The sequence below is a fragment of the Phyllostomus hastatus genome, unplaced genomic scaffold (assembly GCF_019186645.2).
Source record: "Phyllostomus hastatus isolate PE091 unplaced genomic scaffold, TTU_PhHast_1.1 phas_contig_40, whole genome shotgun sequence".
In the NCBI taxonomy this organism is placed as follows: domain Eukaryota; kingdom Metazoa; phylum Chordata; class Mammalia; order Chiroptera; family Phyllostomidae; genus Phyllostomus; species Phyllostomus hastatus.
In genome coordinates this window covers 99,772,869-99,798,120 of record NW_025333872.1, presented here as the reverse complement: position 1 = coordinate 99,798,120, position 25,252 = coordinate 99,772,869, and the positions used below count along the sequence as shown (strand labels likewise).

Here is a 25,252-nt window from a genome sequence, read left to right as displayed (position 1 = left end):
CTTCGACCGTCAGCCGCGGAGACCGACAGCTCGGTCCCGCGGTCTCTCCCGGGCGTGTCTTTACTCCCCTCTCTGCTCCTCGGGGCGGAGAGCGTCGGCGAGTCTCAGGGTGGGACGCCGTCGGCAGCTGTCCACGTGGGAGGGGGTCGGGAGTCCAGTTACGAAACTGGTGGAAAGGAGAAGGAAGTTTCCCCTTGCTTCGCACTCCAGACCCAGCCGTGCGGCGGCCGCAGTGGGGCGGGCGAGCGTGAGCGGGTCGGCACACACGCAGCCGTCCTGTCCTGTGCTTCCCCGCAGGGATCGCCCTTTGCCACCCAGCAGCCGCAGGCGTACAACCTCTTCGCCACGGCAGCCGTGGGTGACGGGGTCCGGCTGTGGGACCTGAGGACCCTGAGGTGAGGCCCGCCCTGCCCGGCGGGTGGCAGCCAGGGTGGGGGCGGGGCACGTGCTGCCGTGGGCCGCACGGAGCACTGCGCTCTCACGGCCGCAGGCGCGTCTGGTCGCCCCCCAGACGTGACGAGGCTGGGCGCGCCGCTCACGCGGGCCCCCCGGAGAAGGGTCTGCCGCACACGGGGTGGGGCCCGCCTTTTCACCACAAACGTCTGACACGGCACTTCATACGTAGTTGGCTGTGTAGCTTACCCTGCCTTGGCAGAATGTAGCACCGCCCAAAAGTTTCTGAATCACTGACTTAAATAATTTATGATTTTAAAAGGTTAGTTTATGTTTTTAACACTATGTTTATCACTTAATAGTCCTCACATATAAAGCGTTTCACTTGGACCTCTGAGAAATTGCGATTCTGGAAATCCTTTGATTACTTTCAAAGATCCTTGCCGAGGGTTCAATATCCTCACATAGAAAAACGATCTTACTGGTTTGTCCATTTTTCTGAAGAAAAGCCATGGGTCAGTATTTTTATCCTGATTTGTGTTAAAAACGAAGAAATCGTTTCATTTTATTTCCCGTAGGTGCGAGCGCCGATTCGAAGGCCACCCCAGCCGCTGCTACCCGTGTGGCCTGGCCTTCAGCCCGTGTGGGCGGCTCCTGGCCAGCGGGGCCGAGGACCGACACGTAGGTGCTCGTCGCTGCCCCCGGAGGGGGAGGGGTGTTGGTGCACGTTGGCTGAGACGGGAGTGTGAGTCTCGAGACCGCCGCACCCGAGCGGTGTCTTAACCGACAGCGACGTGCGCCATGAGAGGCCACAGGGGTGTGTTGAGCGAAGTGCAGAACCCCCGGCCCCACCCGCTGCTTCGTCCCTGTCTCCTGCATTTTCCACTGCAGGAGCTGCTTGCCGAGTGTCAGACGCGTGCCGTGCTCTCTCTGCCTCACCAGATAGCAGCACACGCAACGAAGTAACGCGCACCTTCCGACAGGTCGGGGACAGACACTGACTTAGAGAGCCATTTGTCGTGTAAACCAAAAAGACTCGCAGAAATTTCCGAAAGTTCAAGGAAATCATAACGTTTATTTGGAAATAATCACCGTACAATTTGAGTCACATTTACTTTCTGAAATATTCAGTTTAACTGATGAGAATCGAATTTAAGAATATTGAAAACTGTTTTATGAAACTTTCAAATAGGAAAAGTTACTCGAAATTTTTCTAGCTCGTAACGATCTGTGCTCTCTTGCCGTCTCTGTCACCTGCTGGGCCGGCGCTGGAGTTCATCTCTGCCTGAGGAGGTGCAGGTGTTCTCAGAGGAAGCAGTGTATTCTCAAGATTGATTACCTACAGCTAATTAATGATTTGCCGATTTATTAAAGCAACCTAAAATATTAAAATAAGTAGCATTTATTTGACAATATGAACTATTTGCCACCATCTTGGATATACTTTTTAAAAATTTTGCTATTACTCTTTTTGCGATTTTGAATAAAAACTGTGCCAACATCACCACTACCATGAACAGCAACAAACATGTGGAAAGTTTGGTTTTTCCTCTAACTTGTTTCTCTGCATCCAGTCACGTACCCATGTATTCCAGTCAACCCACCCATGTATCAAATTGTCTTTTGTAACGTCTTATTACGTACAGTACCTTCCTGGTTTCAGGTGGAATACACAACCCTCGTTCGCTCAGACACACCTGGATGTCACCCAGGAAACCCCGAGACGGCCTGAGTGCGGGCTTGTTCTCTCAGAAGCCGAGCGCAAGCCCGCTGTACTCACTGGATCTCCTTGAAACTTGGGGTCCCTGTGTCTTAATTCAGCACATGCGAGTGCAGCTTGGAAATACGACGACTGAGCTCAGGAGTGGGAAGACGCACAGACACCGGCAGCAGGAAGACGGACAATGAAGCCGGCGTGCGGACTCGGAGGTGTGCCGTGCACTCGAAGGCCCGACGCGTTGCCAGTGGTCACGAGGGGCGTCTGGGGACCGCGGCGGTGGCAGTCTGCACGGAACGTGTCCTCCTCCGAACCCGTGTGCCCCTCGAGACAGAGCGTCAGAGCATGTGAAGCCAGAGAATCGCACTGCAGTCCAGGACGAGGGAAATGCCCTCGGTCGCAGCGGGAGGTTTCACCAGCGGCTGGGAGGCCAGTCACGGCCGACCACTCTTCCTTTCTGCTCTGCACAGCCTGCTGGTTCTGTGGCGTCACACTGCAGAATGTAAACACGCATGTCCTGTGCGCCCCACCGACACCGTCCCAGTGTGTCCCTGGAGTGCCTGTTTGACTTCGTCTGTGTCCTCCCGTGTGTCCTGTTTCTAGTCCACCCTAGTCCACAGTGCCGTAGGAGCTCCGTGTGTGGCTGCCCTTTTCACAACACAAGATGAGGATGAACCAGAAAACGTCTCGCAGACGATGAGACCACACCAGAGAAGTGTGCCTTCCATTCCGATGAAGCCCCACGGTATAGTTGCATGGGAGCTGAGCTAAGAAAACACAGACTTTAACAGAGCAGCCGAAGCAGAAACACGAGAGCTTGGAAGTGAAATCGCTGGACAACAGTGTGTGAGATGAAAACAGACAAATTTAGGAAAGCGAGAGAAAACACTTTTCAAAGCTCAAGACCAAGTTTGAGTGAAGGCAGTAGAAAGTATACATCGCAGGGCGCACAGCAAGGGGAGAAAATAGATGAATAAATCTAGTCTGAGCTCAGGCTGGTGTGGCTCAGTGGACTGAGCATCAGCCTGTGAACCAAAGGGTTACCAGTTCGATTCCCAGTCAGGACACATGCCTGGGTTGTGGGCTAGGGCCCCAGTAGGGGGTGCGTGAGAGGCAGCCACACATGGATGTTTTTCTCTCCCTCTCTCTCCATCCTTTCCCCTCTCTCTAAAAATAAGTAAAATCTTTTTGAAAATAAATAAAAAATAAAACACAAAGCCTAGCAACTGTTGGTGCACTGGGCCCCTCACACAACCCACACTCAGGGAGCAGATGCACTGAGCCGTCCACCTGCACTGTTCCTGCCGCTGATCCCTTAGAGAACAGCCCCTGGGATCCTGTTTCAGCCAATAGGACTGGGGCTTTCCCCATCCAATCGGAGCTGTGCAGCTCTGACCAATCCCAGTGGCTCTATTATGACCAATGAGGACAGTGCCTTTTGGGCCAATCAAACTGAGGATTTGGCATCCTCATTTGCATGAGGACAGACCAATCAGGGACCAGGGGCGGGGCTCCTGTGCATATATATAGGGGAGTGGTCCTCCAGGTTTTGGGAGCAGGGTCTCCCTTTTCACTGAAGGCTGGGGTTTGCCTGTTCCTGGCTGAGCTGAAAAAACCCAAGCGGAGCTGTGTAGCCAGGTGGGGGCTGAGCTGCAACACCTGGGCTGCGGCAGAACCGTGCGGCCTCACAACTGAGCTGTTCGCGCTGAGTCAAGCTTCCTTCACTGCATCCCAAGCTGGGGAATGCTTGGCGGTGAGTTGGTACCAACGACCAGCAGTCGAGAGGCTGGAGTATAAGAGCTTACTCCTTCCTTAAAATTAATCACCAGTCGTGAGCAAATGTTTAAAACTGCTCACAGCATGGTGGAGGCTTGTGATAGGGTAATGAGTATAATACAGGTTTGTTAACGTGAAAATCTGGAGGGAAGAGAAGCGCCTTGTTTGTAAACCTACTTTGGTGACGTACGTGTTCTGTCCGATACACGAGGGGCTGCTGCGGCAGTTCACGGGCACCCGGCAGACTCGGTCTCTGTGTAACAGGGCTGTTGACTTTCCCAACACAGGATGCCTGCTGGTTCTGTCTTCCAGGCGTACGTGTACGAGATGGGCTCCAGCACCTTCTCCCACCGACTGTCAGGACACACAGACACCGTCACCACGGTGGCCTTCAGCCCGTCTGTCCCCCAGGTACGGCCTTTCTGCGTGCCCGCGGGTCTTACTTACCTTGTACCTGTCGGTCGTCGTTTGGGTGAGCCTTCATAACATTTAAGTTTCGTGCTAGTTTCCATTGTGTGCGTGGACACAAACGCAGGAAATGGACCTTCCTGGGGAGACAGAAAAGTCTAGAGGGCTTTGTCTGACAGAGTGTGTGTCGCTCCGTGCCGACGCACACCTGCTCAGCTGCAGTCAGGGGACTGTGGGGTGTCCGGGAGCGGACAGGCGGCACCGGCACCAGTTGGCGCCAAGGGACGGACGCAGGACGAGAAGCGCAGAGGGAGTCAGGACAGGACTTTGAAAATTCTCGTGGGAAGGATTTGGAGGGAGAAGGAGCACAAGTTCACAGGAACTTTCACTGTAGGAGAAGCGAAGAGAACGTGAATGGGCCGCAAGCCGGCCCTGCAGATGGTGAGTGGCCTCGCGTCAGAGCGCAGAGGAAGACTCTGTGCAGAGGATGTAAGGCGTGTTACGCGGCGAGGACCTGGGCGTCTCGGTTCCGCTCTGTCCCCGTGAGTCCGGAGCTGCGGGCCAGAGAAGGCCGTCATCGGTGTCTGCCCGCTGCCGCGAGTGTGTCAGGTTCCTTGGGGAGACTGGGATGCCGATGTGTTAACTGGGGTGGTCGCCGGGCCCTGGCAGGGTCTCTGTGGAGGGGCTGCCTCCATGTCCGTGTGCTGGGTTGACCGGAGAAGGGGTGCGGATCTCCGAGTGAGACGAGCATCTCCCTGGCAGAGAAGAAACCCCTGCTGGGCAGGATGCGCACCCCCAGAGCTACCAGGGGTGCGGCCCTGTGTGGGTCCTGTCCTGCCGCGCCCCAGTCCTGAGGCTGCTGCTTCCTGGGGAAGGTCCATGCCGCGCGTGGAGGGGCCCGTCCGATGGCCGGAGAGTGTGTGTGATCTGTGTCTAATGTCTGGGGGAGGGCCCGGCGTGGACGAGACTCGACGACCCCCTCAAAATGTTAGATGAACGCCACATGTCAGGATCTCACGGTGCTGGTGTCAGGGCCCCAGGCAACGTTCCAGAAACTGGGAGAGGCCAGTCAGGGCCGCACCTGGGCCGGCAGCCCCAGCCGAGTCCTCCCTGGGGGCTGCGGGTGGGTGGTGGGGCGGTGTGGGACTCCCTGTCTGCACTGGGACCTCCACTGGTTGCTCGGCGTCGGGCTGCTGTCCGGCCCTGCTTGTGGGGCCCCGAGACCTCCCTGGGGAGGGGGACGGAGCTGACTCCCCGCAGCGCCTGGTGCAGCAGCGGGACAAGCGGGCCTAGGGGCTGCAGAGCAGCTGGGGTCCCAGCAGTGACTCCCCACAGACTCTGCCCCTTGTCCCGGGGCCTGCCGGCGGGGCTCCGGCCGCTCTGCTGCTGGGCTCAGGGAGCTGGGACTCTCCCCTGGGGCCCTCCCCCCGTCTGCCCACCCCCGGCGGCACAGAGGACTCCTCTGTGTTCCTTCCGAGGTGTGTTGAGGGGTCACAACACCGGGGCACCCTGAGAACTTGGAAAATACGATATTCTTCTCGTGGTCAGGATTTTAAATTTTAAAATACAGGGAAAAATCTATTTTGATTGAACTTAATGGAAGGAGATTGTTGCCACCACATCTATTTGAGCAGTTTTCCTTGAGTTTCCATCTTGCTGCTGAATACACTGTGACCAAATCACACCTGACACTTTCCGTGGAAAAGAGCCTCGGAGAGCTGGCCAGGCTTTGTCCAGTCCAGGCGCCCGACGTGCCCAGGGTCAGTGCTGCTGACAGACACCCGCTCCTCTCAGCCCTGCGCGCACCCACCACTGCCCACGGCGAGGTTGGGTTGCCGCCGTCTTGGCCCCGCTCCTCTTGTGTTTTGCGGACTCAGTGTCGTCCATCCCCGAGTCTGTGACTCTCCCCACCAGCTGCGCTCTGGACTGCGGGAGGCTGGATGGCCAGCGCCTGCTCTGCTGAGACTGCAGTGATCGCCGGGCCCTCTGCGGCATCTGCTGTGTCCCCACGAGCTCCCTCATTGTGCATCCGCCGCCTGTGGCCTCTGTCCTCTGGCATCACCCGGCGGCCCGGTGAGCTGAGACCCTGGTGTCACAAGTGAGGGTCTGCGGCCCGCCCGCCTGAGTGCCCTCCCACCAGCCTCCTGCCCAGCTGCCAGCCGCCCCCGAGGAGGCGCTGTCCACATGGCCTCCGTGATTTCCATGAGCCTTGATTCCAGCCACAGTCACTGACGGACACACCTGGTCCATTCTCACACAATTGCTTGACAGTGAAGGGAAGTGCCTCAAAAGATGGCTGGTGTAATTCCGGTCGCCCCTGTGCGATGCGTCGGCGCCGGGGACGCAGCTCCCTGAGCCTCGGTGAACAAGCAGTGAAGAGAACCTGCTCCGCCTGCTCGACTGTGATTGTCACTGCGGCCCTTGGCGTGCGGTGCTGAAGTGTTGGCAATAGTGTTAAATTGTCATTTGATCAGAAATGTGAGTGAGAAATGGGCCGGGTGTGGGGAGGGGCGGGGCAGAGGGAAGGAGACCTGCTTCTCTGCGCCGCCCCTCGCCCCCCGGGGGTGCCTGGGCTCCTTTGCACTCGGAGAACTTCCAAAAGGCGCTTGACTGTGAGAAAACACGTGTGTCCACTGCGGAGGCTGGACAGGGATGTCGGCCGCGTGGATGAAGCGGAGCAGGACCGCAGGAGGTGACGCGAGTGCCGCTGACCGGCGTCGGGCTTGCACTTCCCGCCCTTCCTGACAGCGCGTGGGACTGTCGTTCTCCCTCCTGGTAAACAGGGAAAGGCAGGGACTGGACTGGGCCCCTTGGGCTGCGGCTGTGCTCCTGCTGGGCGGCCGGGGGTCTCCACGGCAGCTCACGCACCGTCGCCGTGACAGCCGCCCGTGCTGCCTGTGGCACACGTGCAGCTGCGTGTGCTGCAGTGCTGGAGTCGTGGCCACGGAAGATGGTTCGTGTTCCCTCTAATGGTCGTTGAGCTAACTTCTGGCGCGGGGAAGGGATTTGTTCCGGATGGCCTGGCAGGGCCTCCGGCCCCGCACACTGTGGTCATGGCAGAGGAATGTGGCGGTTGGCGGTGATTTTGTTCTGCTCGGCTGCTTTGTAAGTGATTTACAAGCTCAGCTTGAAGAAGTCGTGTCGAAATCAGCTCGCTCTCCACGCACGTGTCCCATCGGTCCAGAGTTGCGCAACGCCGGGAGGGCGTGCGTGGCGGACACGGCAGCTGGCTGTCAGCTCGAGGGCGGGCCCGGCACAGAGACAGCCGGGGAGCACAGCGGAGAGCCACATAGCACCGTCCCCGGGAGAGCCGCGCGGGCTCTGCTGCGTCTCCTCAGCAGTTGCCGAGTGGAATCTCAAACGCGGTGACTCACTCCAGCGAGCCTGGTCCAAAGCTCGCCTCTCTCACCGACTCCCCAAAGAGAAGCTGGAGCCGAATTAGAAAGTGGATCACACTTCTGACTTAACGAGCGCGGTTTGGCCATGAGAAAAAGTCTCTGTCTCGGCACAAGCTGTAGAATGTGCAGCCATTGAATGGGGGGTTTAAGAGGCAGACACGCAATGTGTCGGAATTGTCTTTTAACTTAAGGGATGATATTTCTAGATGCTCGATATATATTTTAAACAAACAATATATACCATTTTACTTATTTTTTAAAGATTTATTTGTTTTTAGAGAGAGGAAGGGAGGGAGAAAGAAGGAGAGAAACATCAATGTGTGGTTGCCTCTTGTTGCCCCTCACTGGGGACCTGACCCACAACCTGGGCATGTGCCCTGCCTGGAACTTGAACTGGCGACCCTTTGGTTCACAGGCCCGTGCTCAGTCGACGGAGCCACACGAGCCAGAGCATAAAGAAACAACATACACCATTTTAGAAAGTAGAAAATAAACACAAACAAGACAAAGCAAATAAATGGAAGGAGAAAAACACCAGCCCTTGGTCCTTAGCTTCTTCCCACATGCAGAGGCCACCATTGTGAGCGCGTGTGCACAGAAACTCGGTTTCCCCTGAACGTGTGTGGAAAACCGCATGCCACTGCAGGTGCTGTTTGAGTCCGGCGGGTCACGCCGAGGAGTTTGGTGTCCGGCCCGTGATGGACCTGGCCAGCACTTGGTTGCCGCGTGTAGGACTCGTCTGGTCAGGTGGCTGGTGCTCACCGCGCTGTGACAGCTGTCCATGGGGACACACTTTCTGTGCCTTTGGGGTCACTTCTGTGGTGAGTTTCGGAAGTGTCATTGTGAGTGAGTGTCCTCACTTCCTGACAGCTTTTGATAAACATTGCCCAGTTTTCTCTAAAAAGTTTGGGTCAACTCGTATCGGTGTACCTTCTAACAGGGCGGGAGAAAACCTTGTCTACATCGAACAGGGAAGACTCTCACGCTAAAACAGTTGTTGCCGAGACTGCAGGCGGCTCCCGAGCGGTGGAGGGGGCGCCCGGGGGGTGGGGGGCATCACCTCCGTTTGCCTTTGTGGCTCACGGAGGGGCGCCCCAGAGCACGGGGGTTCGGATGCCAGGTGGCAGGAGAAGGGACCGTGCTTAGTGTCTTGGACTTTGGTATTTCACTTTTTTGTGGATTATTTATTCTCCCTTTAAGTTTTTTTTCCTTAGAGACACTTTTAACTTGGGTGTCAGCCCCTTTCCATATGTTAACAATAATTTTTGTGTTTCTGATATTTAAAAAAATCTGTTTTTTTTAATTAATTAGATTTAGGAGAACTTCTAAGATTATATGTTCACTGATAGTTTTCTAGTTTTGTTTAGAACACATTATGTAAATATAAATGTATTTTTAATCTTATTTAAAATATCCGTGTGCAGTTCATCTGTGCATAAGGTACTAGGTAAGGCTTTTACCCATTTGTGTTTCTCTCAAAGGATGAGCAGACACCCCATTTTTCCCTCAATAATCTGAAATGCCAGGTCCTTTGTGTAATATCTTGGGTCGGCTTCTTAACATTATTTTCCATTTCAGCAGAGTCCACCAATTTTGATTATGTAGGTTTATAATAACTACACCTCAGCCGCCCTTTTCATAAGGGTTTACTTGGTCGTTCTTGCAAAGATAATCGTAAGCAAACTCCCCAGTGTGTCCAGAGGCGAACCCTGACGACCCCCTGCTTCTGCCCCACCCAGCCCGTACCTGCAGGTCCTGTGGGAGCAAATCCCAGCTGGGAATTCATCTGCAAATGTTTCAGAATGCACGTTTATTAGATCTTTTTACTGAAACATCGTTTCCGTGACTTAAAATTCACCATCTTTTACTGCAGTGCCTTTGGCTTGAGCGCACTTGTATGTCGTGCAGTCCTGCCCCCTGTCTGTCCCAAAACGATGGCACCCCCCTCCCCAAGAAACCCCCGCCTGCTGGCAGGCAGACCCCCCCACCCCGCACCCCTGCCCCAGGCAGACGAACCCACCCCACGTCCACAGCCTCACCTGTTCCAGCCGCCGCGTGGGTGTGGCATTTCACAACCTGTGTCCGCTGGGGCCTGGCACCTGCCTCTGAGAACGAGGGTTCCAAGGCCCGTCCACCCTGTAGCACGGCCGGTGCCTCCCTCCTGCTCCCAGCTCGGAACTGCTTCGCGGCTTGGAGAGGCCACCCTCAGCTTGCCCGTCTGCTGATGGACTTGGGGCGGTTCCCACGCTTGGGCCACACGGAAGGTGCTGCTGTGGGATTCGTGGACCAGTCGTCTCTGAACATCTTCCCAGCCCTGCCGTGCGAGCACAGGCCCGGCAGTGGGTCTCCGCGTCACACAGCAATTAGGTCTCCAGCTGTGGGAGCGCCTGCCAGACTCTTCCATGTGCTGCGTTCGTCCAGACTTCACGCGCAACGTGAAAGGCCCGACACCTCCGCCCAGCCAGTGCCCGCCGGCCCTGGTGACCTCCCGTGCTCCCTGGGGCTGCTCCCAGGGCTGTACCGCGGTGCCTCAGGATTCTGCTGAGCGTCTCCCTGATGATTAACGACGCTGAAGGTGGCTGACGTGTTGGTCGGCCATCTGTGCATCCCTGAGCCTGGGAGAAACTCTGTTTTGGGGGAGACATTCTGTCCGAGTACTTTGCCCATTTTTAAATTGGGTTCTTTGACACTTACTGTTCGGTTTTAATAGATTATCATATATTCTGAGCACCAGACGCTTACCAGACGTGTAGGTGACGTCCAGTTCCCCCTTTTGTGGGCTGTCCTCACTTTCTTGACGGTGTTCCTCAACACACAGGAGTTTCCATTTCGGTCAGTTCAGTTTATCTGGTTTTTGGGTGCTTGTGGTTTGAGCGTCATTCAGAGACGCATTTGCCAAAGCCACAGTTACGAAGATTTACCTCCGTGTTTTCTTTCAAGAATTTCGTAGTCTTAGCTGACCTGTCTCGGTTTTTGCATTAATACTGGCTTAGCCAAAAAGACCGTATGTTTTTTCCATAAAATAAAGGACACATTTTTCATTTTTACCAATAATGTTATTCATTTGGACATTTAGAGTGTGTCAGCTGTCTCTGATGTGGCGTCACACTGATTGTTCTCAACTAGTGTCTCAGTTTGACTGCCGTCCACTCCAGTTGGTCTTCTGGACCGTGGGGCATCGTCCAGCGAGGAATCTCCAGCACGGAACTTGGCAAACCACTTCTGACACATTCCTTCAGTCACAGCCCCTTCTCCATACACTGCACCCATCTGCTTTTTTTTTACATTTCAGTTGTGTTTTTACCTTTCTTGAAATAATAAAGCATAACACACCACAAATGCGTACTTTCTTCCATCCTCAATATTAAAATGGCTGTACAGAAATTCACCAATTTTGATAAGTTTTTTTAAATGCATGCTGACATGACAGCTGTCACAATACAATCTAACGAAATAGTTTCAGATGGAGCTAAAGACAACTAAGTGCTACTGGATCCTTCTCATGGCAAAAACCCAGCGAACGTTTGGGCCGGCCCACGCGATGTGAGTCGGGGGCTGCATTTGTCCGCCTGCGTGCTTCCCTGGTGCGCGAGCAGTGGCTCCATCCCGTCAGTTCACAGGACGACGACTCTTCACCTCCATCGGATGGCACTGGAGCCGCTGGTAGAAACCGGTAGACCGTTCGGTCTCTCACTTCCGGGCTCCCAGTTCTCGCCCGCTCCCTGCCTGCCTGTCTCTCGGCACCTGCCACACTCCGAGTGCCGAGTGCTGGTCCCTGTTGCAAGTGCCGGCCCCGGGAGTGTCCCCAACTTCCTTCTTCTCGAGACGGCTGTGGCTCTTTGGGCCCTGGCATTTCCATGGGGGTCTCGGGGGCAGGCAATGTTTTTGTGCCTGAAAAAGAAGTTGGGGGTTTTGATCGCATCGAATCTCTGATTCAGCTTTGGGGTTTTTACTGCTGTAATGACAGTGTTTTCCGTTCCACGAATACGGGATATTTTTCCACTTGTTTAGATCTTATTTCATTTTCTGCAGCAACGGTTCCTGGTTGTCACTGTACAAGTCGTGCCCATCTTTTTAAAAAACTAAGTCCTGAGTATTTCATTCTTCTAGATGCTATTGTAAATTGAATTGTTTTCTTAATTCCATTTTGGAGTGTGTCCTGCTACTACGTAAACATGCAGCTGATTTCTGTTACACTGATCTTGTGTCCTGCGGCCCAGACGAGCGGTTTTATTCGCTTTGCTCGCTATTTTTAATGGATTTTTGGAACTTACGATGTTAAAGTCACATCGTATGCCAGTGGGTAGGGCTTTTATTTATCCTTTTTCATTCTAGATAGTTTTCATGTCCTTCTCTCGGCTGACTGCTCTGGCTGGGGCGGCCTGGACAAGGCGGCATGGAGGTCCTGGGCCCAGAGGCCCCACCCAGGCTGCAGTGTGTGGGTTGGGGGGGGGGACGGGCTCGGTCTCTCGCCGCCGTGGGTGGTGCTGGACGAGGGCGTGTAGATGGCCGCCGGCGGGTCTCCTCTGCGCCTGGTCTGCTGGGCGTCGTCGTCCTGAGCTGTGTGCCTTTTCCACATTGTTTTGCTGTGTCTGTGGAGGTGATGGTATGTTTGCATTGCACTGACTGGCGTGTTCCAGGAGTTGATTTTGTGTGTTCCCCCAGCACTGCACTCACGGGGGAGGTCCCACTGGGTCGCCGTGGACGGCCCTTCTGTGGCTGCGTTTGTCCTGCGTTTCGAACAGAGGACTTTTGTGCCTCTCTGGCCCAGGGGTGTGGCTCTGCCGTCCCCCTCTCTTGTGGCCGTGCTGTCCAGCCTCGCAGGAGGAGTTAGGGACTGTTCCCTCCTGTTCTGTCATCTGGAAAAATTTGAGAATGATTGGTGTTAGTTCTTTGTTTTTAGCAGAATCCACCAGAAAGATGTCTAGTTATCGATCATCTCTTGTACACGGTAAGGCAGCCTCTTTTGTCTCCTGGAGCAGCCTGCAGTGCACCCATGGGGTGCCGACTCCCTCTCTGTGTTTCTCGGTGCTGTCGACATCATGGGGTTCGCTTCCCTGTCGGGGCCCGTGGCCGTTAGAGCTGGGGGCGATGTCACCCGCAGCCCGGCACCCGAGACTTCGTGTTCTGCGCGTCCCTTTCCTGTCCTCCGCAGACTTTGTTTCCAGATGGAGAGACTCCATCTGGCCCACCGGCCAGGTGCGATGCGTCTACCTGCTTTTCTGAAATCTCGAGGGTGCCCTTAACACAAATCCAGAGGCCACTCGAGCCGTTCCCTCTGGCGTCTGTGGGGGGAAACTGAACAGATGGTTCCGCTGCCTTGCAGTGTTGAACGCCTCCTGTTCGCAGCCTTTAAATACGTTTTAAATCATGTTGTCGGCATCCCGCTGGTGTGTGGCCTGCCGGGCCCGGGGCAGGGGCCGCAGAGGGTCTCACCGGCCACTGTTGCCCGGCTCCTCGCCCCGCCGCCCTGGGCTGCCTCTGGAGCGACGTGGCCGAGTGGAGGGCGGTCTGAAGCTCCACGACTGTGCTCCTGGTTCGTAGACTCGCTGGACTTGGAAGTGTGATTCTTTGTCACCCAGGATTCAAATCATGAGTGGGCTCGCAAATGCTTTTCACCTTTCCCACGTTCGCTCGTTGGAGGAGAGCAGGGGCTCATGCCTCAGGTGACGCCCACCCTGGGCCCCACGGGACAGAGCGGCTGGGGTCATCGATCTTGGTCATTGACTGTGGTCATTGATCACGGCCATTGATCCTGGTCATCGATCACGGTCCTCGATCATGGTCATCGACTGTGGTCATCGATCACGGTCCTCGATCATGGTCATTGACTGTGGTCATCGATCACGGTCGACTGTGGTCATTGATCACGGCCATCGGTCGCGGTGACTGACGGGTCCCTTAGGTTCGGGAAGGCAGTGCGGCTGGTGTACGGAGAAAGCTCCCTGGCAGGTCCGTGTGTTCGGTGTTGCGTTTTTGTGCAGAGTGGAAAATGGGGTGTGAAGAACCTGGCATTTGGCACTTTTCTTTCCTCGGGGGAAGCAGCAGCCGGAGGAGTCAAGGGTTGGTGTCGGGTAACCTCATGACGTTCACTGACTGAGGCTTCAGAGACGTGCTCTGCCGATTCCACGGCGAGTCCGGCGGCAGCAGAGACTCGCTCGACGCTGAGTCAGAACCCCCCGCCGCAGCCTCGACGACGGACGTCTCGGGTCCAGCTCGGTGCGAGTGAGGGATCAGCGGAGTCGAGGAGAAGCGGGCCCCGGGGCCCTGGACGGGGACTGAGACGGGGGCGCCCTGTGGGCGTGATCCGCTGTGACGTCCGAGGCCTTGGGGACCTGCGGTCTGCGAGTGGTGAGGAGCGTGCCGCGTGGCGTGGGGGGCACGTGCCAGCCCCGAGCCCCTCCCAGCAGGGCCCAGGGCCACGGTGCAGCGGTTCTGCGCAGGTCACCGGCCCCGAGCGCCCGTGGCAGGGACACACCTGCTGCCTCTGCCCGCCCCGCCCCCTCTCCCTCCTGCCAGCGATCGGATTGGAAAGGGCAGGAAAGGAGGGAGAAGGCTGCTTTTGGAAGCCAATTGCGTCTCCTGAGGAAACAAGTCAAAGACCTAGAGTAGAATCTGGAAAGTCAAGTATGAAATAGGAAGAGTAGTGTTTTCAGAAGTCACACTTTCGTCGTCTTTAAAATGCCCTGGACAGCCCCATGTTCGCCTGCCCCACCCTCGCTGGCTGTGGTCGCGCCCCCCGGCACAGCGGGCGGGGGAGATGCAGGGTCCCGGCTGCGGGCAGCTGTGTCCTGAGGAGTGTGCACCGCGTGGGGCTCACCGGTGGCAGAGCCTGGAGCCGCGCTGCTCAAGGTGGGGTCCGGCCAGCCGCCGTGTCGCCCAGGCCTGGGGAGAATGCAGATTCCGGGCCCCACTCCGTCCCGCCGCATCAAGGGGGCTGGGGCCCAGGGATCTGCACTGTGGCCGCCTCAGAGCACTTTGACCACAGGGGCCCCTGCGGGCAGCTGCAGGGTTGGGGCCGTCCGGGCCTCTGGGGCCCTCTGCGGCCCTCTGCGGCCGCGGGCTCGATGGGCAGGGGTCAGCCAGAGCCCTGCGCCCCAGCAGTGGCCAGGCCCCCGGGAGCAGCGGTGTTTGTGCCTGAGTTTCAGTCTCAGCTCTGCCGACGCCAGGGAAACCCGCCCACGGGCTCAGGGTGTCGGAGCCCCAATCCCCACGCACAGAGGGGGCCCTTGTCTGCGCCCGCCGGTGCACCCGCGGCACCTGCTCCTGCAGGAGCCACCACCCCTGTGCTGCGGCGGGTGCGGCAGGTGGCAGGCAGGGCCTGCACTGGCTTCTCTGTCTGTCTGTCTCTGTCCCTCTGTCCAGAGAGACCTCATGCAGAGAACGAGACCCAGCCGCTGGGAGCTGGTTTTAACTGGCTGGAACTCACCAGAAGGTTGAGAATACTCTGCGATAAGCTAGCGGGCAGCACGGGGTGACGAGGCTCCAAGGGAAAGGTTGCCAGGCTGAGCGTGGCCGCTGCCCCGCGGGACGCGCCACGGGGGGGGTCGGCCCGGGACCCCGTCCTTCTCGACGGGGTCTGGGTGCAACGACAGGAAAAGCAGAGGCAACGGAGGGGCCCAGGTCCCCGATTTTCTCCCCGGCCGTGACTGCGTGGGGGCAGTGGGAGCAGGAGCCGCCCGCCCAGAGGCCGCGGGCGCCGTGACTCAGTGTTCCAGCAGCAGCAGGATGTGCTCCCCCAGCCACGGAGCTGCTGCCGCTTTCCGCGTGTGCTCTGTCACGGCCTGCCCTCCCCTCCGCCCACTCCACCACCCGTCGGCTCTTTGACGCACAGGGAAATAAATTTACCCCCATCCCTCTGTATCCAGCGCTCGTTAACCTGTCCCCGCCGGTTTAAACCCAGTTGTCAGGAAGCCCTTCTTCCCGGAGGCCCGGGAGCTGTGTGCGCCCCACCGGAGGCGGGGCAGACGGCCGGCTTTCCGCTGCACGGCTCTTGGCTGGAACCTCACGTCGGCTGGACGGATCCAGGTCGAAAGTAACGGGAAAAGGGTGTTTTGTGGCTGGAGCGGAACGAGAATCGGTCTTTCACTCTGCGCGGCTCTGGGCAGCCTGGGCCGGCCAGGGAGTCACGGCAGACCTTGAGAACGCGAGGGAGCCCCCTGTGCCGAGAAGTCCCCGGCGCGAGAAGGGAGCATCTCAGTGCGCCCCCCCCACCCCCGTCAGGCCCTCTCACCCTCCTTCCAAAACAAGGAGCAGAGCAGCAGGTCAAGGGGCGCGGTGTGGGGGCGCCCCCAGGAGCCCTGGGGGAGAGCCCCGTGCCCGGGGCTGGCCCACTCGCGATCCCCCCCAGGACTGGTGACGCCGCCACGTGCCTGTGCGGGCGAGGGCTGGCCCTCTGTCGTCGGCGAGGCCCTCCCACCCATGGGAGCGTCGGCCGCTCACAGAAGCCGCCTTCGCAGCTTCGATCCGAACTTGTGTTTTTCCGTGAAGCTGCGTGTGTTGTGGCGACTGGCTGGTCAGCCCAGAGGCTTCTCCGGAGTTGCTGCCTGCAGCTGGGGCTCCGGCCGCCGCCGCCGCCGCCATCGTGGTCCGAGTGCGAGCTCGCCTCTCGGGGCTGCAGACCTGTGGCCAGCGGGACGGCCGGGTCTGGCCCCATGTTCTGAGGAGCCAGGACACGTGATGACAGTCCGATCCGGTCCCGGGCGAGGCGACGTGGCGTGGGGTGGGTGGTATTTGGGGGCGCCTGCCACGGGTGGCCTTGTCGTAGTTGTTGTTGCCCCAGAAGAACGTCGACAGTTCCACCTGCGTCACTGCTCTGCTGACCCTTAGCTCCTCTCTGAGGTCGGGCAGGATGGCGACCCCACCGGTGTCCGTGAACCCGTGACCCCACAGGGCACTGGGGGGAGGAAGATGGGTGAAGGTCCCCGTCACCTGGTCGGCGCAGAGGTCACTCTGCATCACCCAAGTGGCCGGGGGCTCACGAGGGGGCTCAGGAGGAAGCCCGAGGCATCGGGGGAGCGACGTGATGTCGCCGGCTTTGAAGGTGGATGAGGGGCCGGGGCCCAGGGCTGAGGCCGGCCTGACGCAGGTGGCGGCCGTGTGGGCCCCGTGGTCTCCGCACCGTGAGGCCCATTCTGGACTCTGACTGACAGAACGGGGAGGCGACTGCTTTGAGCCACTGAGTTCACGGTCGTCTGTCCTGGCGGCAGTGGCAGGGAGCAGCAGGCGCGAGCGCGTGCCCCGGGAGCGGCACGTGGCGGGTGGCCCCTCCAGGACCTCCGTCTGTGGTCTTGTCCCGCTGTCCGTCTCCTCCACTCGCACGGCCAGGCCCTCAGGGCAGGCGGGCGTGGCTGTGTGCGCCGCCCTGCCACAGACCTGCTCCCCTGGGCTCCCACCGCGCCCACCTGGCACAGGCCAGGGCGGCTGGGGGCGCGGTGGGAGCAGCCGGGCAGGCGAGGCCTTCCTTCTCGGGCAGCAGCCGCTGTGGGAGTGCGGAGTCCCGGCCCACCCGGCCTGGCGTCCCCACGCACCCCTCGCCGCCTTCTAACGGAGAGTGCGGCGTTTCACGGTGCGCCGGACGGCTGCCGTGGGGTTGTCCCGCGTCCCCACAGCGTGTCGGAGTCGAGCTCCCCAGTGCAGAGTGGCCAGTCCTGGGGTCGCCGGCCGACCCCACAGCCACTCAGTGGGGAGGCCACAGTCACGCTAGGACGCAGGGAGGGCACAGCTGTGGATTCCAGCGGCGACATGTGCTCCGGACCACTCCTGCGGCTCCTGCACATGGGGCATTCCAGGGGGAACGCACCCGGGGTTCCGGGCCAGCCAGCTCCGAGTCACGCGGGACGCCCGCCCCGACAGCAAGGCTGCGCGGACGGAGCCCGTGACGCCGAGTTACTGGAAGCCTGGGGGGGAGAAGCCAGGGCGCAGCCACAAAACGTTCCCACATGTTGGATCAGCAACTTTCAACGAAGTGGAAATATTTATCCTGGATTAGAGAGCTTTGAGGAGTAATGAAATTACAGAATTTAAATCTTTGGAGCGCTCGGCCTTGGCTGCACACTGGAGCCATCTGGAGAGAGTTCAGCCCTGCTGCTCAGCCCGGCCCAGCGGCGCGGAGCCAGCGGAGCAGGAGGGGCCCGGGCTGGGTCTGCGTCTGGGAACCGGGGGTCGGGGCCGCCGCCGACGGGGGCGCCGTGCTCCCACCGACCAGAGGCTGAGGACAGATGCCTGCAGGCCGAGGGGGCACGCAGTTGTCCTCACGGCGTTGCGCTCTCGAAACCTGTGAACCAGACGGGCGGTCGTCCAGCCGAAACGGGAAACAGTGGCGTGTTCTGCTTCTCATCTGCACTGGTCCACGGAGCTTTCAGATGAGAGCCAGTTTTGGGCTCTTCCTCCAAAGTAAACCTTCTGCTCTCCGCCTTGGTCAGTGTCTGGCCCCGTCAGGGGTCTCTGCCGCCGGGGACTCCATGCAGCCCGGGCCCGGGAGGCAGCTCAGACGCCCACACGGGAGGGGGATGTGGGCCCCCGGCCAACTCTGCGCCTGCCCGGCTGGCTTGGCGTCCCTGCCCCCATGTGACCAGCAGGACCGTCGCAAGGAATGCGCCTGCCCTGCGAGCCGCTGCGCGGTGGTCTTCCCCTGAACCAGCACCCAGCCTCCGGCACGGAGGCGCCAGGCCATCCACCCGGCTACCCGCCCTGCTGGCGACACAGGCACTAGGGAGTCACAGGGAGCCCACGCAGGCGACCCTGCCCTTCACTGACCAGCTTTCCCCGATGGGGTCCGATCAAGTCTCCGGCAACCCAGCGTCGGAAACAGTCTCTCGGAAACGGTCGGCGGTGATGTCTCGCAGGAGAGTTTGGGGACGACGAACTGGGTCCCAAGAGTCAGGTCAGGTCTGGGTCGGGAGGCAGCCGGTAACGTCTTGCAAGGCAGAGTCTGCGGTGGCCTGAGGGTCAGTCAGAGCAGTGTCCACCGGGTGTTGGCCGGCCAGCCCGCTCCTCTTGGCTGTCTCCGCAGTCCGCTCAAAGGCCTTGGCTTCCGTGCTCCTGTGCGGCACGGTGTCCTGTCAGCCCTGATCGACATGTCCTGTGCCACCTTGAGGAGCACCCGTGGTCTATGCAGCTCTGCCGCGAGAGCTCCGACAGGTGGTGTCCCCTCCCTGGCCCCCTGCATGCCCCGGGGCTGCGTCACCCCCAGCCACGGCTCCCCTGTGCGAGCTCTGAGCGAGGCTGCGCCGTTGGCAGGACGGGCACCTTTCAGCTCCACCCTGCCCTCCACACAACGGACCTGGTGGGGCTCACCTGAGCCCACGGCAGCCAGGAGGGCAATGCTCTCACCCCCGGGTCCCGCTGCAGCCAAGACGTGGGCTGTCCTGGTCGACGAAGCAACGAGAGGAAGACAAACGAGAGTGAAAGGCTTAGAAGAGGAAAAAGTTCACCAATTGCAGATGATCTGATTCGTTTAACTGGAAGTTAACACCTAGTTTCAACAATCAATGCACCAACAACATGAACTGCAAATAAAACAAGATTTCCTTCTCGGCAGCAAACAGGACTGAGAGCTTCTGGGAGCTCAGCTGAGGAAAGCAGAACTGAGGAGGAAACGGAGAAACTTGATTGGGCCTCGCGGACCCGGGTCTGGGGTGTCCCGCGTCCTCCCACGGCTCCCGCTAGCTGCCCACTCACCGCACTCTCACCAGCTGCACACTCACCGTGCACTCTCGGCCCAGTCCCAGAAAGGCTCAGCAAACTCGCCGCAAAGCACGTATATTGGGAAAGAATAGATTTGCTGAAGGCTAATTGACCTCCCCAGTTTCTCTGTCAGGTGAGAAGTACTTCGAAACCACAGAAGCAGAAGCTACGTGGCACTGACCAGAGATCCGAAGCAGCACCAGAAGGACATACTAGAGAACTCCGAGGTGGCCAGCGTCCGTTCGGGGATTTAGTACACACTGAATATGGCACCACAAGACAACGGGAAAAAGGTGGATTACTTGCCATGACGTTTAAGAAAAATGGCTCTATATTAAGAAAAAACCAACCTGTGTTTCTCTTTAAGCCTGTGCATATCTGATGATGTAATCACATAAATGTAAAGGTGAAACTGGCAGCAGGTAGGAAAACATGTAGAATCGCTTTGTGATCTGTGCTTTGGAAAGACCTGAGAGACAAAACTTGAAAACTATGAAACATGAAGCAAAACGTTGGTCCATTTATTTTCATCAGAATTAAAGGTTTACTTTCCCTGACAAAGCTAGTGGCTGATAACTAACAGTAACATTTAAAACTGAAAAACGAGCCTCGTGTGGAAACGTGGCCCTCGATTCACACTGCCCCCCAGAGTCACCTGCTCAGCGTCCCCCGCGGGAGCCGGGCCTGTGCGTGGGGCCGGCGCGTGTCTGCTCCCAGTGCAGCAGAGATTCAGGACGAGCCGCTGGGTAGGCGGGGCTGTCGCCGGCGCCGCTCTGGCTGCCTCCGTAAGCACCTCGGGTGCGGGTGTGCCCTGCGTCCCCGGGACGCTCTCTGCTCTCTCAGAGACGCCTCGATGTCCCCCTGGCTCCGGGCAGTTCCAGCTTCTGTTCCTTCACGTGCCCCCTCTTCTCCATCTCCCCCCCCCCTTCTCTCCTTCTGGAACCACCAAATCGACGTGGGACCCGGTCAGCTGGCCTCCATGGATCGCGTCCTGCTGCCTCGCTGAGTTGGGGCGACTCCCTCCGCAGCCCTTTCCCCTCCGCCCTCCCCAAGGCGACCTCCTGCCTGCGTGGGTGATCTGCTCCTGCTCCTGGGTTCGCTGTGGGTCCGGCCAGTCTTCCGGCTATTCGCGGCAGCGCCTCATCCTGTGTCGTGTCTCCACGCGTTTTCGACGCGTCTCCTTCGAGGCCGTGCACGAGGGCCCGGGGTCCGCGGTGCGCTCCGCCAGGTGCTCGGGGAACAGCAGCGGCTGAGCCCGTGCTGCTCGTCGGTCACGTGACTCGCTCCCCGGTCTCTCCTGGGCACCTGGGGTTGTGTACGCCGCCCCCCCCCACCCCGCTCATCCTCATGAGCCCCAACCACGGTTGGCCTCCGTGTCTCCACGGCCACCGGAGCCCCGCCTCCGCCGCCCTCCGTAGGGACGGAGACGGGACCTACTCCAGGCCGGCAGAGGGCGGCCTCGCGGACTCGCAGCCTCGCCTGTGGCTTCCCGTGGCCCCTGCCCTCAATTTCTCGCCCGCGCAGGGGTGCAGAGGCACGAGCCCGGCCAAAACCTAGGGCTGTTCTCTCCTGCCCACCGCCCTGGAGCGCGCCCTCGGCCACGGGGGACTGAGCGGCCCCGCTCCGGTGGGAACTGACTTTCCACTGCGACGGGGTGGCCTCGTCCTGTTTCGGGAAAGGAGCCCCCGTTCCCCTCCGCGTGGTCCCCAGCCGCCCTGCCTCCCTGGGGCCGGCGCCCACGAGGCCGTCGCGGGAGCCGGGGGAGCCCCCTGCCCACTCGGACCAGAGTCTGCACTGGGGCGGAGGGGCCGCAGCTGCCATGGAAACCGGGCGGCTGCAGGGCTCTCAGGGTGTTTGGTGTTTTTTTTTTTTTTCTGTTTGTTTGTTTGGTTTTTTTCTGACCCATGTGGGCCAGAGAATGAGAACCACATGGTTTGTGCAGGGAAGGAGGGTAAGGACGACATACATCACAGGTGCTGACAGGCGTGTTCCCGGGACTCTGCGGCTCCGGGATCGGCGTTTGTTCCTCGGCTCCCTCCGCCGTGCCAGGAACCCTGTGACAAAGGGCCCATCCGCTCGGCCGGTCCGAGCCGGTTCTGGCTCCCGCCACCCCGCCGCCGGCCCCGCCCTCCGAGGTCTCACGCCCCTCCTCCGTCCTCCCCTCGCCCCGCGCCGATGGGCCTCTGGTCCCCTGGCTCCAACGGGCTTGTTTCATGTCCCTGGGCCTCCTTTAAAAAGCCTCTCGCAGAGCTCTGTCCCTGGCTTCCTGGGGCGCGTTTTCCGGGCCCCTCCGGCCCCCCGCCCCCCTGCCCTGCCCCTCCAGGGTCACAGACGCACACCGGGGACGCGCGGCCTGTGTTCTCCGGAGCTCTGGCGCTGCGGTCCGACTGTGGGACGGATGTTAGCGGGATTCTCCTGCGTGAGGGCTGATGCGTTCGCCCCTCGACTTGTCGATTCCCCTTTCCCAGTGGCTCCCGCGTTTGGAGATGGGACGGGAGCGGTGCCCGGCTCTCGCACTGTCACCCCTGTGTCGCTTCAAGACCTGCTCTGGGAAGGGCAGCGAGCGCTTCCCGGTGTCACCGGTGGGGCGCTGGCAGCGGTGTTGGCAGACGAGGGCTCTAGAACGGGAGGACCGGTTCTACAGTGCCGGCTGCGCGTCGGCACCGCCGTCGTCTCCAATATGGTTCTGGCAGACGCATTTGACACGCACGCGACTGGCCCACGAGTGTAGAGCACTTGGGGACTTGCCCGCGAGCACAGCTTTCTCCGGTGCGAAGTCGGGCTTTGTTTTCCGGGGCCGGTTCTTTGAGATGAGAACACAGCCCCGCCCCCCAGCGGTGTCCGCTCTGAAGTGCGCGGTGAGCATCACGCCCCCCCCCCCGCCCCGCCCCGCAGCGTCGTGGGGACTGTGACTCGGTCCGAAGCCCCACACCCACCTGTCACGCTTGGTTCCACCATGGCCCCACATGGGTGCAGAGCTCCTGGGTGCCTGGCTCCGAGAGGTGCTGCTCCAGCCCTTCGGTTCCCCACAGGCGACCTTACCCTGGTCTGTTACGCAGGAGTTGCCCGAACGCAGGTGGCCCAGCCTCCACTGACTCCCCACGTCGCACGGCAAACCCGAGTGGGGCCGAGCTCGGATTCACGTCTGTGTCCCCAGTGCCCCCTCTGAAACGGGGGGTGTGTCAAATTGCTGCTGTGCGACAGAAGTTCTAGATGCTTCTCTGCGCGGCTTCTGATGGCCCTGCAGGTCTCCTCTAGTGTAAGGCAGCCGCATCCACCCTCTGTCCATGTCTGTCTGTCTGTCTCTGTGTCTGCATCAGTGCCGATGTGGCTGCATCAACGCCAGCGTGGGAGACAGGCCGCAAGAACTCCCCTCAGCCTCGGTGGTGGGCTGGGACTCCAGGGTCGGGTGGTGCCGAGGGACCCCGCCGAGGACAGAGTGCCATGAGCCGCCGGGCCCGGCACAGCCAGCGTCCCATGTGGGCCACCTCCCGCGACGCTGGCTCTGCGGCACCTGGGCCCCGGGCATGGCCCCCGTCTCCAGGCCCCTGGGGGCTGTTGGCCACGTCCCCGCACACTGGTTGTGGTCACACCAAGCTTGTGTGCCGCCCGGCTGCGGTCGGAGGCCGGTTGCAGTGGGACGCCCACACCTCTGAGGAGCGCAGGGGGAAGGCTGCTCCCTCACCGTGCTGCGGCCAAAGGGGGTCCCTGCCCTGTCCTCCGGTTGTGGCCCTGAGCGGACCAAGGCCTAGACCAGAGACCTCGCTGGCCCCATGACCTTGGCCCTCCCGCCTCACTGAGCCGGCGGGCTGGCGGCGGACCAGGAGCCCCCTCTGCTCGGCTGGCCCAATGGGAGGTGGGCGGGTGGGAAGCCACCTGGGGCCCTGCGTCCTGAGCAGCCGGGATGGGTGGGTGGGCCTGGCTGAGGAGGGGACGGGCCCCTGGGGGCACCTAGTGCTGGTGAGGAGCCCACGTGCTGGGATCTGTTTCTTCACTCCCGGGGGAACGGGGGTGGGGCCCGGGGCACTCGGGCCAGCGGAGGCTGTTCTTACCACCGAGGTCAGTGTTCTAGAAAGTGACCGACAAGAAGGTTGGCTGGCCCCTCGCTCAGCTGATGGGTCTCCCGGTGACGGGAGGCAGCCAGGGGCTTATCCTGCACTTGTTTCCCTCACAGCTCGCCACGGCCACCCTGGACGGCAAACTTCAGCTGTTCGGAGCCGAGTGACCACTGACCTGGAGCCCGGCCCACCGGCTTGAGGACCTCAGGGCTCGGGCGTGCCTGGGGTCGGTCCCCTGAGCCGCCCACTGCATCTCTGTGCCACCACACATGCCTGAGGTCTGGTCCTCAGAGGGACCCCTGCAGCCACCCTCCTGCACAGAATTCGGTCAGCTTAGAGCAGAACGTTCTTCAGTAAAAATAATCTAGAGTTTGCTGCACAAACTAGACTTTGCAGAGTGAGGCTTCACTTGGGGTGGTGCTGGGCCTGCCTGACGCCCCCGGTTTTGCTCGGTGAACCGGCCTCTGCCCATGGGCTTCATCTTTGCGTGCTGCTGGCCGGCCCAGCGAGGCCGGGGCCAGCTGCCTCTGAAGGTCCCAGAAGCAAGTCCTCCCAGGATCCTGGAAGAAGCCTGGAAGGCTTCCGGAACAATTCCAGGTCCCATGGCCAACAACCTGGGTGCCACGCTGTTAGGGCCTCTGAGGGGAGACCCAATGTCACCCATCCCACTTGGGAAACTGGGGTGGGGGCTTCCATCCCCCCGGGCCCCACTGCCTCATCGCGCCTGCCTCCTGGGATGCAGCCTGCAGTCCCCCGCCCCCCCAAGAAACGTCACACCCGGATTCCTGGGCTTCTTGTGGGGACCTGCACACACTGCCCCTGAGTGCACCCTTGTCTTCGCAGGCTTTTTCAGTGGCAAAACTTAGAGCAACTCGTTTTCATTTTTTCTGAGATTCAGAGTTACCCAAACATCTTTATCCATTTACGTAACAGTAATTACATTGTTAAATTTATTTAACATGGTTAAAATAGGTAAATAAAGCAGGTTTTAGGGCAAGAAGCCCGTACACTCTTATTTAACATTCTTAATTCCAGTTACATCATTTAATTTTTATTTTAAAATGTAATTCTTGATCGTGGTGAGACACATGTAACGTGATCACCATCTTAATCATTTTCACATGTGCGGTTCGGTAGCATTAACTCGGTTCACGTGTTGTGCAACCGCCCCGGCCCCCGGGGAGGCTCTCATCCCCACCCGACAGCCTGTCCCCACGCCACCCTCACGCCCATCCCCCGCCCTGGCCCCGGGCGGCCTCCTGGCTGCGCTGCCCCGGGACTGCCCGTGAGTGGGTGGGCTCGCACGGCGTCCGCGCCGCGGGCCCGGCTGCCCTCGCCCCGCAGCGTCCTCAGGGCTCGTCCGTCCCTGTGGGAGATTCCCTTCCTCGCCCACACCCCCCTGTGGGGACCTGCCAGGCGGCCTGCGCGCTCCCCTGGTGCCACCACCGCTGCGAACGTGGGCCCCCGCGTGCCGGCCGGTGGGGGCGGAGCCACGCGCGGCCCTTGGCTGTTCTCGATGCGCCCGCTTTGCGGCGACTTTCATCGTGAACGGCGGTTTCTGTCTATCCTGCCTTCATTTAGGTTTTTATCTGTTTTTGTAAATTAAAAAAATTAATTTCTTATATATTTCCTTTATTTTCCTATACATTTTCTCCAAAGTCAGTCACAATTCCAGTTACGTTAACTATGACTTTAAGAAGAAGCCCTGGCTGGTGTAGCTCAGTGGATTGAGCGCGGGCTGCGAACCAAAGTGTCACAGGTTCAATCCCCGGTCAGGGAACATGCCTGGGTTGCAGGCCAGGTCCCCAGTGGGG

At 59.6% G+C, this 25,252-nt stretch overlaps 1 protein-coding gene across 8 annotated transcripts in view; it reads left to right on the top strand.

Moving 5' to 3' along the window:
* Positions 1-24,438, top strand: part of WDR27 (WD repeat domain 27) — a 51,397-nt gene extending 26,959 nt beyond the window's left edge. The window contains exons 23-26 of one of the 8 annotated variants that reach the window (XM_045842937.1): positions 298-395; positions 972-1,074; positions 4,199-4,297; positions 23,555-24,438. In XM_045842937.1, the coding sequence (XP_045698893.1) occupies positions 298-395; positions 972-1,074; positions 4,199-4,297; positions 23,555-23,605 (351 nt within the window). In that variant the 3' untranslated portion in view covers positions 23,606-24,438. Of the gene's footprint in view, positions 1-297; positions 396-971; positions 1,075-1,284; positions 3,181-4,198; positions 4,298-4,688; positions 7,990-23,554 lie in introns of those variants that run through there. The other 7 variants (XM_045842940.1, XM_045842939.1, XM_045842941.1 and 4 more) reach the window with 7 other exon arrangements.
* Positions 24,439-25,252: the final 814 nt, after the last annotated feature.